At 47.7% G+C, this 17,061-nt stretch overlaps 1 protein-coding gene across 1 annotated transcript in view; it reads left to right on the top strand.

Annotated features, from left to right (window-relative positions):
* Nucleotides 1-17,061, top strand: part of LOC129384118 (uncharacterized) — a 59,313-nt gene that overhangs the window by 37,204 nt on the left and 5,048 nt on the right. The window contains exons 7-8 of the mRNA XM_055069259.1: nt 3,645-3,921; nt 11,788-11,948. Coding sequence (XP_054925234.1) covers nt 3,645-3,921; nt 11,788-11,948 — 438 coding nt within the window. The remainder of the gene's footprint in view (nt 1-3,644; nt 3,922-11,787; nt 11,949-17,061) is intronic.

Raw genomic sequence — 17,061 nt, 5'->3', positions numbered from 1 at the left:
ATTACCGCGGACGCTCCGCCCCACAACTTCGCCGTGCCATTCGCTCTGTGCGATTTCCGTCATGCCCTAGGAGGCGCAGCGTTTTGGCTGGCGCTAAACGCGTTTGACGCTTGTTTCCTGCCTAAATTGCAAGGCGACGGCTGCCCTACGTTCTACTGCACTGCAGTTGCAAGTATACCGGTTATGCCGAGAACAAGAATGCATACATTCTTCAATATTTGACAAGGCGGCAGCGCAAATAGACAGACAAGTCTTTATTTGTATAGTGGTTTCTACAATCACTAGGTATTCCAGCTTCACACCCAGACACCATGAGGAATGAGATTGTCTGACTTTCGTGCTAGTTAATTTTTGTATTAATCTATATTAGCCTCAGCTGGCATCCATTTCAAAGAAATATTTAGTTTCCTTTTAAAAACTGAAGGCAGTCACTCTGCCAACGCACCCCATTGCTGCTAATTGCCGCTTCGTTTTTGTCACTTACTCAGTACCTGCATCACCAATAAGGCATTGCAGCAGCTGGATTTCCTTCGCAATACAAAAGTTTATACAAAAGTATTTATACTATTAAAGCGTGGTAAAATCCATCAACGTATGTAATCTGTACAACATCGGGGTGTTTCGCCTGTCAACAGGGTCAAATCACAAACTAACCGAACGTAGTCAGAGCACAATTTTTCGGCACCCCGAACAACATGGCGACATTGGAGGGCTCCCATCTCACACCCATAAATCTCCCGAACGAGGCGAAACCCCGGAATGTTTGCAGCACTTTGTAACGTATTCCACGGTTGCTTATCCCCTCAGCAAGATGTGTTCTTAGCCGAAATGCGCCCGTTTCAATTCATGAATACCTCTTTTTCGCCTTTGTGGCTCTTCAATACTTCGCTTAGACTGGTATTACGACATTCCAATGTTTTGAGCTTTCTCACTTTTTGGTCTTTCGCAGAGCTCGGCGAGTGCGGTCAACGATAGTCGCCTCGAAAAGACTAAGATACCTGCCTTTAGGCGCTTTGTCCTCGAATCGTCGAATTGTGTTCGCGGCAGCGCGGCAAATTCCAGAACGTCCCACAATTGTCGCTTGGCGCGCCTACTACGCTGTTTTGTAACAAGTTTTACGCTCAAGAATTTCGCATTACTTGTTATAGCGAGTGACCTCTCGCGTGAGATCAGAAACGCGAGAAGAGCCCCGTCGAGACCAAATGACGCTCACGTGCCAGTGTGCTTCTCACAGAACACATTGAAACTACTGTCCACTGACACAGCACTACTGACGAGGAGAATGGAAACATTTAACCACACGGACAGCGTTCGGTCTTGCTTACGCAGCGTGTTTTGCCCTTCTCGTATTCCAAATTGTATGCGTGCCATCTCCAAGTAGAACACATTTCGCTCCAATTCCTACTGCACCGTTGTGCTTCCTGATTTCTCCTAGTAGTCGAAGAATCTCCAAGTGCACAGCATTGCCGATTTACAGGAATTTTCACGCTCTTCGCGGCCGCTATGATAAATTTAATATCCTAAAGCTACATTTAGCATTAGAGATTGTCATAACCAATTTGAGCGCCGCTCGATAAGGCTTCAATTCGCGATATATTGAAATAAACAATTTGAGACCGAAATCGCCACACCGATTGGGAATAAGCCAGTGCAATCTTCGCCGTGGAAGGGGCAGTACGGGAACGCTACCATGGTGCGCGGCATCAGAGCAAGCTTCGCAAGACGACGAACGTGCGAGCACTGGCACGAGCGCGGACACGAGGTTACGCCTAGGGGACGCCGCCGCTTAACGCAGAAAGGGCCACCTTTTATAAGAGTTGAACTCTAATATATCTCCGAAGATTGGACATGCGAAGGTACACTTTTGAAACTAACATAAGTTCTTCTAGCGGTCCTCTGTTAAACAATGCGACATGTCCTACAGTTTATGTACACATCATGTGATAAAGCTGGATTCGCTGATAATTTGTGGTTCCTCATAACGTGAAATCATTGGTGCAGAAGAATTTCACAGGACTTAGAGGGGACAGAAAACTTTTCGGTGAATAAAGAAATCATCCGTTCTATCGCGAAATTGGTTATGTTCTGTACGGGCAGTTTGTGGCCTCTATTGAACTTCTCTTCCTAATACAGCCTAGTGTGTGCGATCCTCTAACGTTTTGCTGCGCTTTTTCACAAACTACAAATTAGCGCCTCCTCTCTGCTGGTATTTCCGGAATCGCCGATGTCCCACAAGCGCTGTCATACGAAACCGGAAAAACTACTACACAGTAAGTTGTTCAGCTCTGTCCCTCGCCAGAAACTGGCTGACGTGCAGCGAAATTACGAAACTAATACCTAGCTCTGTAGGCACTTTGACTTCATAGGTGTACGAGCTCTGCTTCAACCCATGTGTGGATCTTTACCATTTCTGGAAGAAATGCATTATTACGTATTGGCTGCTAAAGAAGCCCATATTCAGCTCTTATACTCTTGCTTGTCCACTTGGGTCGCAATGATGTTTGGGCACAGTGGCGTACCGCGGATTCATCTTCTCGGAACCCGCCATTGTTGCGTAATGCCTATGGTGTTCCGTTACTAACCCCGGGGTGCGGGATCCTATCCAGGCTCCGGCGGCCACATATCAATGGGGATGAAATGCGAAAACGCTCGGGTTACGTCCATTGGGTGCACGTTGAAGAGCCCCGGGTGCTCAGCATTATTCGGGAGTGCCTCACTACGCCGCACCACGTAATGAAATCGCGGTTTCGCCACGTGAAACCCCGGAATTGAATTTTTGTTAATTTCAACCTACTCGGCGTCCCTCCTTTCCCCATTTTTCTCTCCAAAACTGGCCTCGGAGGTAAGTGAGCAGAAGGTAGTTATGGCAGTTTGCCTTTACATTGCGCTGTAACCTAGAAGCGTATGCTTCAGCGGTATTGACAGAGACCACGAGCTGAAGTTTGTTAAGGCACCTTTCTTTAAAATTATTGTTGATGATAATCTAAAATGTTTCCATTTCAACTTGGTACAGGCTTTTGATGTGCGTGCCTCGCACGTGCCACTATCCACAAATTTCCGCAATAACGATTTGGCCCGCTGAAGCCTCCACATGCCCGAGTTTAATTCAGTTACTTGTTCAAATGGTAGTCTACAAAGCGCGGTAAAATATGCCTCGAGGAGCACACCCGTCAACACAGCACAGTGCTCTCTCGAAATAAACTCATAATGCTGACCGTGAGAGCACCCGTTGTATTTGCTGGCCGCGACGCGCGTGTTCCGATGACTACAGAAATGCTGCTATGCGGAGATTTCTTGCCCGTGAGATTTTCTCGGTGGTCGATGTGTCGGGCAAATCGTCAACGGCATCTCTTGTACCTCGTGAACCTACCTTTCATACACCAAACGTCGTCGTTCACCGTATCTCTAATTTGGACCTCCGCATCGGAAAACTGAATTGCGTTCTTCAGAGACCCTTCTCTGCCGTAAACTTCTTTTCACATTGAACAGTTCAGCACCAAATTCGGGAATAAATCCACTTTTCATAGCGGCCTCTTGTGCGATCACATGTGTTTGAACTTCACCCTGTCGATGTGTGTGTGCGCACGCCGGCTTCTTCCGGTTTCCTAAACCATGACTCCTGAAGTTTTCTTCGCTCTCCGCAGGTTCGCGGGTCGGGACTGACTTCCCCGTCGGCCCTGCTGAGAGGAGCAGCGCAGAGTAAAAGTCTGAGATGCCTGAACGTCTACTTCTGCCAGGCCAGCGTGGCAGACATCAATGAGCTGGCCGTTGCCCTAACTCGACGACCGCTTTCTCCGTCAAGTTTCGAGGGCACGTCGTCACAACCACTTACACCGACTAGCCGCCTGCAAAGGCTGGGATTCTTCCACTTCGCCAAGTGCGACGACGATTTGGAACGCGCCTACGCCTCCCTCATCGGAGGCGAGTACTGCACCTAACTCGCGCACTTAGCAGATAACCAAGACCCCTAAACATCGCAAGGAAAAGGGTCGTCGTTCCAAGAAACTTGCAGTGCAGACTAGACGAAGACAAACCACGACAGGGCGAACGGCCGTCGCAGTTTGCCCTCGTCTAGTTTCCCCTCTGTAGTTTTTATTTAATTACGACCCAGCAACTTGTTCGTCATCAACATTCTGCGAGAAAACATTCGCGAACGATTACGATACTGCCCAATTCTCAATTTTAACAGTTCTAGAAGCCTTCTCACTTCGTGTTAGTGTGTGGCTTGGGCAGCGTGTCGTGCAATTATACGTTCTGCTACAAACGTCGCGCACTGTCGCGCGGCTTTTTGGGACCCACCGCGTGGGTGCGATTCGCAGCAGCAGCCACCGCAGACAGGCCTCCACTCATACAGTGCTTGGTTTCCATACCGATGACGCACGATACTCTGGCGCAATCTCGTGGCCAGTGGCGCCGCAGAAACCGCCTCGCGCCGTAGTACAGTTCTCGCGCTTCTGCCGTACCCTCCTTTTCCTCTTTGCTCCTCGTCTCTATCGCAGTCTTCAATTATCCGCTGCGCTCCGCCTTCGCTCTTTCATTATGTAAACAACACAAAAAAGGCACCCTTGACGACGACGTCAGGCAGCCGCATAAAGTGCAGCTGCTTTCGCGCAATATAGTACGTTGTACGTCGACATCATTCTGTATAACAAGAAAATATAGATGACTTGGTTTTCATGCCGGAATGTTCCGATGTTATGTTCAAATACTGCAAGCGAGGAATACATCGCATCGGATTAAACTTATTACACAATAAAACAGTTGCGCTTTATCAGGAACGTGTCGAGAATCAAACTAATAAATGTCGCTCTCCAGTGCAGTTACCAGGTCATTAGCTTCAAAAATATCGAGTGGTAAAGAATTCCACTCGGCAATACATCGAAGCAATTAAATGTCTGTTATTACTGTTCAATCTTGCAAAAATGGCATTTATTCACTATCGCTTCGACCAGTTCTTCTTTCCTTGAGCGATTCCAGGTATTCAGGGACAACTCGCATTAGTTTCACCTCGTCAAACATCCCAATTAAATGCAAGCCTAATAACTTCGAAGTTCCATTCCCTGTACATTATTTGCTTCCATTAACTTGTATGATTCTTCTATATGCTAGTTATAGATGAACCAACCTTGCTTTCAAATCATGCGTTCAAGTGAACGTATTCAAGCTTACTCCATTTAAAGGCAGCACTTGCTGGTTCTGTTTCTAGGTTTCTTTTTGGGTACCACAATTTACGAAAGGCACACGCACAAATGTATGTAGACCATATGTTTTTCGTAGTACTTACACAGAGGTAGTTATCGTTGAGCAAGCGTCGCGAGAGAAACTGTCCCTGAAAAAGCCCTTATGGAGAAACAAGAAATAAGATTTCATACTTTCTGCCGATCCCAGCATAGTGAAGGATGTTGAATTCTTAGGTAGAATGAACTGCAGCGATAGGTTAAGAAGGTCTAGGATTTACTTCATCATTAAGAGACAGAGTAAAATTAGTCAGACAGGCCAACCTAGGCGCAGTAAGGGTAAAATCCGGCAAATTCAGGCTGGTGATTGGAAACACATTCAGCCTTGGAACAGAGATCACTTAGAGGTCATGAACAAAACCGTAGTAACTACACTGGCTTTGGAAGCAGCAGTTAGTGCGGGAGGTAAGGCACTAAGGTAACAGATAGGTAAGCTCCCCTAAGTAAGGAAGGACCTAATAAAGACGGGACAAATATAGATGTCCAACTCGCGAGATCAGAGAGTTCGCGGAACTATCAAAACAGATAAACAAGGAGAACATAGGGTATATTCTAAGATATAGCGCGATAAAGACTAGGGAAGCAGTAAAAAATGGACGCACCATGAAAAGGGTGCAAAGAACTTGGTATAGGACACGCCAAGATGCATACATTAAAAGATAGGCAGAGTAATATCGGCAATTTCGAAAATATGGTAAAGCAGAGGAAGAATTTTATACCGACCTGTACAGTACCCAGAGAAGCCACGCCACCTCCATTCGGAGTAGTAATGAACAGGTTATAAAAGGCTCCTTCTGTAACTAGCCATGAAGTTAAAAACGTCTTGCAAGACATGAAGCGGGGAGAACAGCGGCAGGAGATGTTTGATAACAGCGAATTTAATCGTAAATTGAAGACATCGTGCTTGAAAAGCTTGCGGCCCTCTACATGACTGATGACTTCGAGGGTCCCAGAGAACTGGAATAATGCGAACATTACACTATTCAACGAAAAGCGAGACGTTTAAGAATTCAAAAATTTTACGCCCTTTAGCTTACTTCATGTGTTGTATGAAATATTCGCCACGATAATTTTAAATTGTATAAGGGCAAAACTGGACTTTAGTCAAACGAAAGAACAGGCTTCCTTCAGGGAAGTACTCTGAAATGAATCACGTCGATGTCGTCAATCTGCAGCGTAGTCAGCCTCTATATGGCTTTCATAGATCACGAAAAGTAATTGGATTCAAAGAAACCTGCAGTCATAAAGGCATTACGTCATAGGGCATTGCGTACAGGAGGCTTACGTCAATCTTCGAAAACATCTACACAAGTCCCCCAGCTAACTTTCGCTAAGATACCCATAGAGGGGTCAGGAAAAGCGACACAATGTCTCCAATGATATTCCCTGCATGCGTGGAAGTATTGAAGCTAATAAACTGGTACAGCTTAGGGATGACGATAAACAGCTAATATCAAAGCAACATTCGGTTTGCAGATGACATTGATATGACTCGTCCCCAGTAATACTGGGGAATAGTTACAACAAATGATTGAGGACCTTGACAGAGTGCAAGATTCGGGTTGGAGAATATGCAGAAGACAAGGATAATCATGAATAGCCGGGCAAGGGAACAAGTGTTCAGGATCGCCAGTCAGCAACTAGAACCTGTGAAGGAGTACGGTAGACATCCCCACATCCTGACTGGAAGCTTACCATAATAATTGAAAAGAAAGGTGTCCAATCAGTGCGTTCTATTGGTGCTCACATATGAGGCAGAAACTTGGTCGTTCACAAAGAAGCTCGAGAACAAGTTAAGGACTGCGCAAAGAGTGATGCACCGGATAATGCTAGGTGTACCGTTACGAGACCGGATGAAGGTGGTGTGGATCACAGCAAATGAGATAACCGGTATTCTAATTGACGTTCAGAGGAAGAAATGGAGCTGGGGCAGGCCATCTAATGCGTAGGATAGAGCCGGTGGACCAATCGAGTTACAGAATGGGTGCCGAAAGAAGCGCAGACGAGGACCCAGAAAACTACGTAGTGTGATGACATTGGGAAATTTGCATGCGGAAGTAGGCATCGGTTGGCGCAGGACAGGTGTAATTGGCAATCGTGGGGAGAGGCTTTCGTCTTACACTAGGGATAGAATAGGCCACTGCTGATAATGATGTATTTAGCTACTTCTGAACTGTCTTTACCTTGTAGCCGATAGAAATATCTGCGAGATCTCACAGCGCAGCTGTATATGGCTAGGTTCTGGATAGAATTGCGTGAGTCTATGGAAAGTCTTTGGAAATCCACAAGGATGGCCATCGGGACCGGCATAAATGTTGATGTAAAGCACAAGAAGCATTACTAAAACGCCAGTATGGGTGATTGTGAGGTCGTCATCCAATCCACCAGAGACGGATAGCTTACGCTCATCGAATTTGGAAACACTTTTAAAAAGTTAAAATGCCGCGCCTTATACAACGGTAGCATTTTTGAAACTTTGGTTAACGATTCATTCCCTTGCTTCGACGCAACTGCATTCCGCAGTGTAATGTCTCCTCTTAGCTAGGTGTCCATCCGAAGATTAATTTTCCTGGAACGCGCTATTTTCAATACCGAACTTTGCAACATCGTAAAGAGCGGGTTCGTCCGCTTTATACAATACAGCTAACAATGTCTTAATGCATATATTTGTCGTAAGGTCGTCCGCGCGGCTGTATTCTGGCAGTCACTGAGAATTTCTTTCCAACCCAAACTGTTATTGCTGGACGAAGGCGTTGAAGGGCTGATGTGCCGCGATCAATTCCTAGCTCTTCACAACTAAATGTTTGACGAGTAACAATGAACTCCAGCAATTCGTTCCTGCTTGTCATCGGTTACTTTATTCTTCGGTTATCAGTCAAGATATGTAGAATAAATTCATGTGAGCGAGTTGAGCCTTCAGCCAACATAAACCTTCGGGGATTCCTGCATTCCTTCGTACAGACAGACAGACATATTGTCGTGGCTTTCACTGTGCAGGCGCTCAGGAACCATAGAAAGTCAGCCTGCACACGGCGACTTGTTTTATAGGTCATAACGAATTGCTTCTACAGCGAAGTGAATTCGTAGAAAGCGTCGCAGAGGTAAAAACAAATCCCAAGTGCCGAGTGTTCTAGCAATTGGCGTTATGCGAAGCGTTTCGTGGGCGGCTGCCTGTTCTACATATATTCGCGTCCCGCAAGGCGTTATCAGGTAGACTAGGGAGGTCATGTATTAGCGGCGAGAATTTGAAGTGGCGCCCTCTCGCGAGTGACGTCACGGCCTGGACGCCGCTCGCTCCTGCTCGCTCGGCTGCCGCGAGCGCTCGTTCCCTTCCTGTATGCTTGGGGTAAGAGTGGCTCGAGCCGTACTTATCGAAGGATACGGCGCCTTCTTTCTGCTGCCATGCCTGAACCACCGTTGCTTCTTCTAAAGCGCGTGAGTTGAGAAAATTTGCGGCTTGGATATCGTAAGCTATGAAGAGTTGAAGGGTTCACTGGTTTAGCAATGCATATATGCGCCGTGTCTATCCATGAATTTCGCATGAAAATGCCTGTAAATTCAGCACGCGAACTTGTGTATTATGCCTGACTGAACACTTAACATTCTGTTAGTACTTAGCTATGACAGGTTGCATCTTAGATGGAAGAAAAATCTCCGTATTTGTTGTCAATATGTTAGCTGTATTAGAAAGACACTGCCCAGTGAAGGTGTCATTGTCATTCTTATTACTCTGGTGAGTTGTTCTAGTCAAATATGGCAGCTTTATTCATGAGTAAAAGATGAAGCTGGGCGCGCATTCGCATGAGAAATTTGCTGCTACTTTCCCTGCTCTCTACAAATGGCCCCCATAAAACGAATTGCTCATGGCTGCTAACATGACGGTGCGTCATAGAGTATACGCATAGTTAGTTCACAAACACCATATTAGCCATTACCTGAAACAAAAAACAGTTCGTGGTTGCGATCGATACAGTCAAGCAATTGCAAGGGATGAAATGTTTCATCGTGGCCCTCAGACCTCTCATGCAACGGAAGCTACCGACTGTCGTTATGTCGAGGCACGCATTGTTCGCGAAGCCCATCAGTTCCCTACAACTTCAAACTGAAACAATTTGGCAGTTTTTTACAGTGCCACTTGTAATGCCTAAAGCATACTCATGATACAGCGCAGCTTATGCTGCCTACAAAAGCAAAATTAAAGCACCTCTTGCCTCACAATGTCTCGATCCGGCGTTTAAACAAGCGGATAACTTCACTTCATCAGTACGTGAAAGTGAACCTCGCCAACTTTCATACGGAAGACGCCACAAGCCTTGCCTATTTCATTAGATTCTTTACCCTCCTACGGGGAATAATACCTTCAATATGTCCCATACTACTAATCAATGACGCTTCAGCTTTCTAGCAGCAGCCACACGCTCAGAAGGGCGCGTGTCACTAAAATTTCGGCCGAGCAGCCTGTGTCAGTTTACAAACAGATTCGTTGTGTATATTCCTTCAGCAACAAACGGCACTAAATTGGTCAAGCGAGTTGAACGCGCACCACGGAAAGGGAACATATATTTGTGAATTCCTTTTCGTATTCAGCAAACAGGTGCAAGCCTCACTTCTGTTGAAATTAGCTGCACCTAATATAAACACCTGAAGAATTGGCTAATTCTTAAAAGCAGTGGTGCCGGTACAATCATAAGTGCCGTGTTAATCCTCATATTATGGCTAAGCATTTCTGTGAAGGAATACAAAAATTTGATATTATACCATGAACTAGTCGTCGTGAGCAAACCTATGTCAGCGGATTAAGATCAAGGTGACTGCTGTAGAAGTCGTAAGTAGCCAGCGTTTATGACATATCTGTTGTAACGCGACAGGTATGGCTTTCTTATATGCTATGTTATTGCGGTTCTCGACCTGCACATGAAAAACCCGCAATGGGCTCGCCTGTACTCCTTCGGCTACGAGAACTGTATTGTCATGTAAGAAATAGGTTCATCGAATAAGTTTTAGCCACGAAGACATCGTGAACATATTTGAGACGACCGCCATAAGTATACAAGCAGAGGGAACGAGAGCGATAAAGGAATACACAGAAGGCACCCGCACACCGCCCGAAGTGCAGCAGACGACAGGCGCGAGTCCGTGCCCTGACGTCACGCGAGTGGCGCTCGCGGCGCCGCTATAGTTCCTTCTCGGGGCTAATAGTCAACGGTTGTGTATTACAGCGTGACCATGATCACGTGACCGCAACTGCGTGACTTCTACCCTGGCCGTACGGCACCAATGGCGCCGATTGTTCAGTTCCACGACCTGTTATACAGTGGTACGTACCTCTGTCACGCTTTCTGTTAAAATGATCAAATTTGCACTGCGACAACAATGAAGCAATACAAGTTCGACATTGACCGAAAATTGAGGCGAACCAACGTCGCACGACTGCGACGTCGCGTTAGCTGCTGCGAGGAAAGCACTCGAAAATGTGGGCCGAACACGGCGCAGTCGCAGCGTCCCAAAGCTGACGCAAGGGAAAATATGGCAGAAACCAACTCGAGATGCGCGCGCCAGCCGCCTGAAAGAGCTAAGTTACCTTGGTCTGAGAGGTGCCCGCCATTATTGCCTCCATTCGGAGCATGAAGCTGCTGTGCTGGAAGACAGAAGTGCGATTCCACCATCAAACACGCATTTTCTTCATTCCTTCATCTTATTTTAAGCCCCTTCTACCTTTCGCGCATTCCTGCACGCCGATACTTCCGGCGCAGACCACAAAAGTATTCTAGGGCTCTGCCCAAAAGCTCAACTAGTGCAGCTGCCTCAGCTTTACGTGGCCAGTACGCAGCGCAGTATAACGCAACTTAGTTAATTGTCGCCCTCGAACTTGAGTGTGCCCCCCCCCCCCCCCAATTTATATTTGGGTTCTCCTCCTCTATTTCTGTAATTTAGCAAAAGAAAAAGCTCCCATTTCGTTGCCTGGATCGGTCAACATAGCTCTGGCTCTTTGTCAATGCACAAGTAGGAATTTCCTTCGCGCAGGCCTCCTGGTGACCTTTCCCTGCCCAATGGTCAGTGAAAACCCACCCATCTCAAAGGCTAATGTTTTACGTACTTCAGACGTCGTAATTGACATGTGGGGTATGCTTTTAACAACCGACTTCTATTGTCGCAGGCGAAACCTTTTTCTTTCTTGGCTAAAGTACGAGCAAACCTTATGCCGACTCACTATCATATGCGACCCTCCTGCGAGAAGAAACGTTTACCTAGAACAAAGCACCGGTGAGCACTAAATCTTTTTTTTTTATGCCAAGGGTGGTAGTTGAGCATAATTGGCGTTGCGTAAAGTTCTCCTGACTAAACGCATCTCAAAGAGAAGAATCATGTTCAAACGGGTGACGGTGTTATGGCCATGTTTCCTTTTTTTTGTCGTTGTGTTTATCTTGTTAGCTTCATACATTAAAGAATACCCAAGTTTACCGCACGGTTACTTTTTGCGTGGTTAAAACAGGGGTCGCTCTACATATCGGCTGCATTAATCTCGATTCGTTTCAATGCTCCGGTGCAGGTGTGCTACTCAGTCTCACGTTGTCCGCTTGCCACCTGACCGACACATTCGGGATGGCTGCGGCCGTAAAACTGCGCAAAGATGGACGCCTGCTGGAGCTCGACGTGGCAAAGAACCTTATGAATCCTGACGGTATCTACCCAATGGTCCATGCCATGCAGGTCGGCCACCGTTCCGTACTCGTGCTGTACGCGGATTTGCGAACTAACGGAAGAATTTGGTTTTCTTTTATTAGTTACCAGGTAGCCTAAGCAAGTGCCTTTACAAGGTAGGCCACGTTACGCACTGTAAATTTAGGATGCATATATCGGGCACTGCTATTTCGAAAGTTTTTTTTTTTTCACTTTTTCAGTGAACCACTTCCATATTTAGTCTCAAATATAGCGCTAAAGCACGGAATACACTTATGCCTAATAATAATGCAAAATTAGCGTTGAGCTGTATTTGGGTGTCAATTTTCTGTTCTTCAAGCTTGATTGTTCCTTGTTTACACTGTCTTCTCGCCACAGTACGCGGCGTCTTCTACCGAAGCTGGCAATATATTTTGCGTTCCGGTACCATTATATGACACTTCACTTCAGATGTCCTAACTTCTATATCCTGATTCTAAAATTGCACAATTTTCGGTGTCCACAAGGTGTTGCTCTGTTCAGCCTTTCTTGCGTTAAGCACCGTCTATTTTTGTTTTGGAGATGCACGGACTGCCTGAACATCCTTGCCTGCAACTTCCTGCTCTTACTGGTTTTCTAAACACGTGCACTTGTATTACGTGTCGCGAAGCTCTTTGGCCAGCAAGCGTTCGCGACTAGAACGACAGACCAGCGAGTGCTAGCATAGCCGATCGAGCACCGAAAAGAAGTTTGTCTCTCTCGCCGACGCTGTCTCTCTCGTAGTCACAGCCCCACTGCTCCTTATTTTAGAGTACACATCTCCCCCGCGGAATAAGTAGCCGTCCCGGCGACCTACGGGTAGGACAACACAGGCGGATCATAGTAGGGTTTAAGACGCTGGACATGCACAATTTCGCGTCCTCGACGGCGATGATCCAAAGGTAACTCGAGGGGTTCCTCGATATAGTTGACTGGAGACGTTTGGTTCATCAAGCGTTATGGGCCCTTGCACTTCGACGCGAGTTGCGGTGACAGTCCAGGGGTAGGGCCTGGAACCGAAAGCCGCACTAGCGAGCCAATTTCATGGGAAGTTTCTCGATGGTGCTTCTGGCGTTGCTGGTCTTCTGACGTTCATATATGGTAAAGCTTTCGACCCTGTTCTGCGGGTGCAGCAGCTTCGGATAAAGTAATGGTTTCCGTGGTGTCAGGGCGGTACGGAAAGATAGTATCCATTGTGGAAAAAGGTTCGCGTCCGTATAGGAGAAGGCACGGCGAAAATCCGGTGTTAGTCTGCGTAGCGGTGTTGTAAGCGTAAGTCAGAAAAGGTAGATCATGGTCCCATTTCGTTTGGTCGGATGCAACGTACAGGGCCAGCATGCCCCCAAGGGTGCGAATAAAGCGCTCGGTCATGCCATTAGCTTGCGGATGATACAAAGTAGTTGTGCGATGAATGATGCGACATTCCTTGAGGAGAGCCTCGATGACGTCGGAGAGGAAGACGTGGCCTCCGTCACTGAGTAATTCCCTGGAAGATCCGTGGCGAAAGATGTGGCGCTGTAGAAACCAGGCGACGTCACGTGCAGAAGCGCTGGACAAAGGGCAAGTTTCCGCATAGCGCGTAAGATGGTCGATGGCCACGATTCCCCAGCAAATGCCGTCTGATGTGGTTGGCAGAGGTCCATAAATGTGGATGCCTACTCGATCAAAAGCACGTGCTGGGCAAGGCAAAGGCTGGAATGGGGCGGTTGAACGACGACGGAGATCTTTACGGTGCTGGAAAACGAGATGAATCGATACATCCCCTGCCAGTAGTAATGAAGGCGTAGACGCGCGTATGTCTTCAGTACACCTGCATGCGCGCACTGGCGATCGTCGGGCAACGCTGCACAATTATCCGAACGTCATTGCCGAGGGATGACAAGCAGCCATTTGCGGCCGTCCGGGATGTAGTCACGACGGTACAAGAGCCCGTCGCAAATGAAGTGATTTGCCTGGCGTCATAATGCGCGATTGGGAGTGGGTGTCAATGGGGTGGACAAGAAACACAGCACGGACCCAATCCATGGGCCTTCTGCTCCAGAAGAATGTCCGTGGCAGCAAGGGCAGACTCAGACAATGAGGCCTTCGGTGAGCAAACCTCGTCTGTTAGTGGCGAACGAGGCAAGGCATCCGCATCCGAGTGTTTTCGGTGAGAACGGTGCATCACTCGAATGTCGTACGCCTGCAGTCGAAGGGTCATCGAGCAAGACGAGCGGACGGTTCTTTTAAAGATGACAGCCAGCACAACGAATGGTGATCAGTTGTCACGTCAAATGGGTGGCCATAGAGATACGGACGGAATTTGGTTATGGCCCAAATTGTAGCCAGGCATTCTTTTTCTGTTACAGAATACTTCGATTGAGATTTAGTGAGTGCACGACTGGCGAAGGCAACAACGGACTAATCGAAGCCAGCCTTTCTTTGAGCGAGAACGGCCCCAAGGCCAACGCCACCGGTATCCGCGTGTATTTCAGTTTGAGCGGTTGGATCGAAATGGCACAGCATTCATGGTGACGTCAAGGGACGACGCAGCGTTGTGAATGTGGCATCGCAATCCGGCGACCAAGTCGAAAGGTTGTGGCCACCACGAAGAAGCTGCGTTAAAGGTGCTATTATGGTGGCAAAATTTCGGACCAAACGGCGGAAGTATGACGCTAACCCAACGAAGCTGCGCAGTTCTTTTAAGGTCGTTCGTCGTGAAAACTGGGCAACAGCTTGTAGTTTCGCCGGATCAGGGAGTACACCTTCCTTTGACATAGCATGGGCGAGGATGACCAGCTGCCATGTTGCAGCTGCTTGCGGAGGTAAGGGAAAGACGCTGGTAAGTATGGATCGAATACCTGCCGACGGAGGCCTCGCGTTCGCGACAACGGCAGCGTATGGAAGGGGAACAGGCATAGGAGGCGGTCCATGAGCAAGTGGTACTGCGTTAGCCACTTGTTCTTGTATCACCTGACGGAGACCGGGAGACAAGGGCGACTCCGAGGCTGGACTGACTAGCAGAGGAGAGTTGGCGTGCCACTTCTCGTACAAATTGATTGATTTGGTCGAAGATTGCTGAACTTCGAGGAGTAGCACTGACACCATTACTCAGAGCTGAAAGCGCGACGTGCGGAGGGAGAGCTCGATGCGTAGAAAGCCGTTTGCGCAGTTCCTCATAGCTCTGGCAAAGCTTTACGAGGTCGATGACCGTCTGAGGATTCTATGCTAAGAGCATTTGGAAGGCGTCATCTTCTATGCCTTTCCACATGTTCTTGACTTGCCATCTTCGGTAACACCTAGTCAAGGTTTCGCCCTTTTGTTGGGCACGACAGCGAAGCTGTTGAGCCTGAAGTTTGCGCACATCAGGGCAACCGAAGACTCCTTGAAGTGTCATTCGGAATGATGTCCAGGTAGAAAAATCAGCCTCACGGCTGCGGAACCAAAGATGCGCGACCCCGGAAAGGTAGAATGGTACGTAACTAGGCTTGCAAGCTTCAAACCTTTTGCTGTGGGCAATCACTCGGTTGTACAATGACAGCCAGTCCTCTACGTCATGACCGTCAGCGCCGTTGAATATAGGAGGATCCTGTTGGCGTGGTGCACCAGGACAGACGACAGGAGGCGGTGCCATGCGCGGCTCGTAAGGGCTAGTCTCCTCAGGCAGGGGAGATGTGATAGGGATCGTCCGGCTTCGGAGTTCCAGGTTTGCAAAAGGTCCAGCACTTTCCACCAAATGTCGTGAAACTCTTTGAGCAGTAAGCGTTCGCGACTAGAACGATAGAGCAGCGAAAGGTAGCATAGCGGATCGAGCACCGAAACAAGGTTTTTCTCTCTTCGTCGGTTTCTCTCTCATAGCCACAACCCCCACCGCTCCTTATATTACAGCACATAAGTATGACCAGTTTGTGCTCTATTTTTACTCCTGAGAAATTCGTCCGTTGTTAAGCACCACGGCAGTGCACTTTAAACAATTTCTCGCTTTGGAAGTCTAGCTCTTGTGTACTCCAGTTATCTCTAGCATGATTCCACTACATTAATTTACCTATGCTACGATATTACTGGAAATGAGATCGGATTTAGCATACCGCGACCGTCGTACCGTTATCGAAGCCGATTGCGCAATGCTTCTCAGGGTGGCTCCCGTACTTTACCTTCACTGCACAGCAGGACATTGTCCGGGCTGCACGATTCAAACCTAATTAACTCGTGATACTTGCTCTCCGTCACGAAAGGCAAGCAATTACCTCCATGGTTAATTAATCAATTAATATGGGCTCACGCTCATAACTACGTACAAGCGCTGTTGCGTCGTTAAACCGATAGGTTTCGATTTGACACGCCTAGAATAAGATGAGTGGCATTCAGGGGAGAAGTGTCAAGTTCCACCCAATATATGTCTTCACTCTGCTGTGGTACTATGTGGCGTCATCTGTTGTGCGAAAATTGAATCTTTCCGCATCGACGCCGTCGCTCTAGGCCAAGCAGCGTCAAATCAATCCGTTCTCATGACGAGAAATAGAGCTTATAAAGTGTCGTCAGCGTCGCGAGACTGAGTTACGGCTGATTTTTTTCCGCTTATTTCGTGGAGTAGCGACGGACAGCAAGGGCCCCGAGTGAGTCGGTATCGAAGTGGGCAGCCTGTGCACTCCACTTGAGCAGTCGCAGTCACCGACCGCAGCCTCCTAGCGAACTCTGCGCACGCGCATTGGTGGCGTCTCATACGCGGGACGGGAATGCTAAGCTAAAGCTCTATCACTAATAACTGGAGAAATCGCTTTATACGGTGGGGTGGTCCATCCAACGACAAATTCGTCCCATTCCCCGTATACTTGCATCCCCTTCACCCTCCGGCTGCAATTTAGTTGAGTAGTTCAGCCTTGAGATTTTCTCTTTACGGCAGGTCAACATAGTGACGCCCTCGAGAGAATGGTGAATATAAGTGTATGGATGTGTAAAAGAAGCCTTGAGCTATCCTGAATGCACTAGCAAAGTTTTCAGCAAATGTGCCGATCACGTCACATGTCGTTATCCACGACAACGGCAACAAGCCGTTGCCATCCCCTAGCTTCAAGAGTTGAGGGCGATTAGACACTCATCGTTTGAATGCTATCCCAACGTATCGCTCGACTACCAATCCTAAGCG

Source organism: Dermacentor andersoni, chromosome 9 (genome assembly GCF_023375885.2).
Source record: "Dermacentor andersoni chromosome 9, qqDerAnde1_hic_scaffold, whole genome shotgun sequence".
Classification (NCBI taxonomy): Eukaryota; Metazoa; Arthropoda; class Arachnida; order Ixodida; family Ixodidae; genus Dermacentor; species Dermacentor andersoni.
The sequence above is the reverse complement of the archived record's forward strand: the minus strand, read 5'-3'. Positions and strand labels throughout refer to the sequence as shown.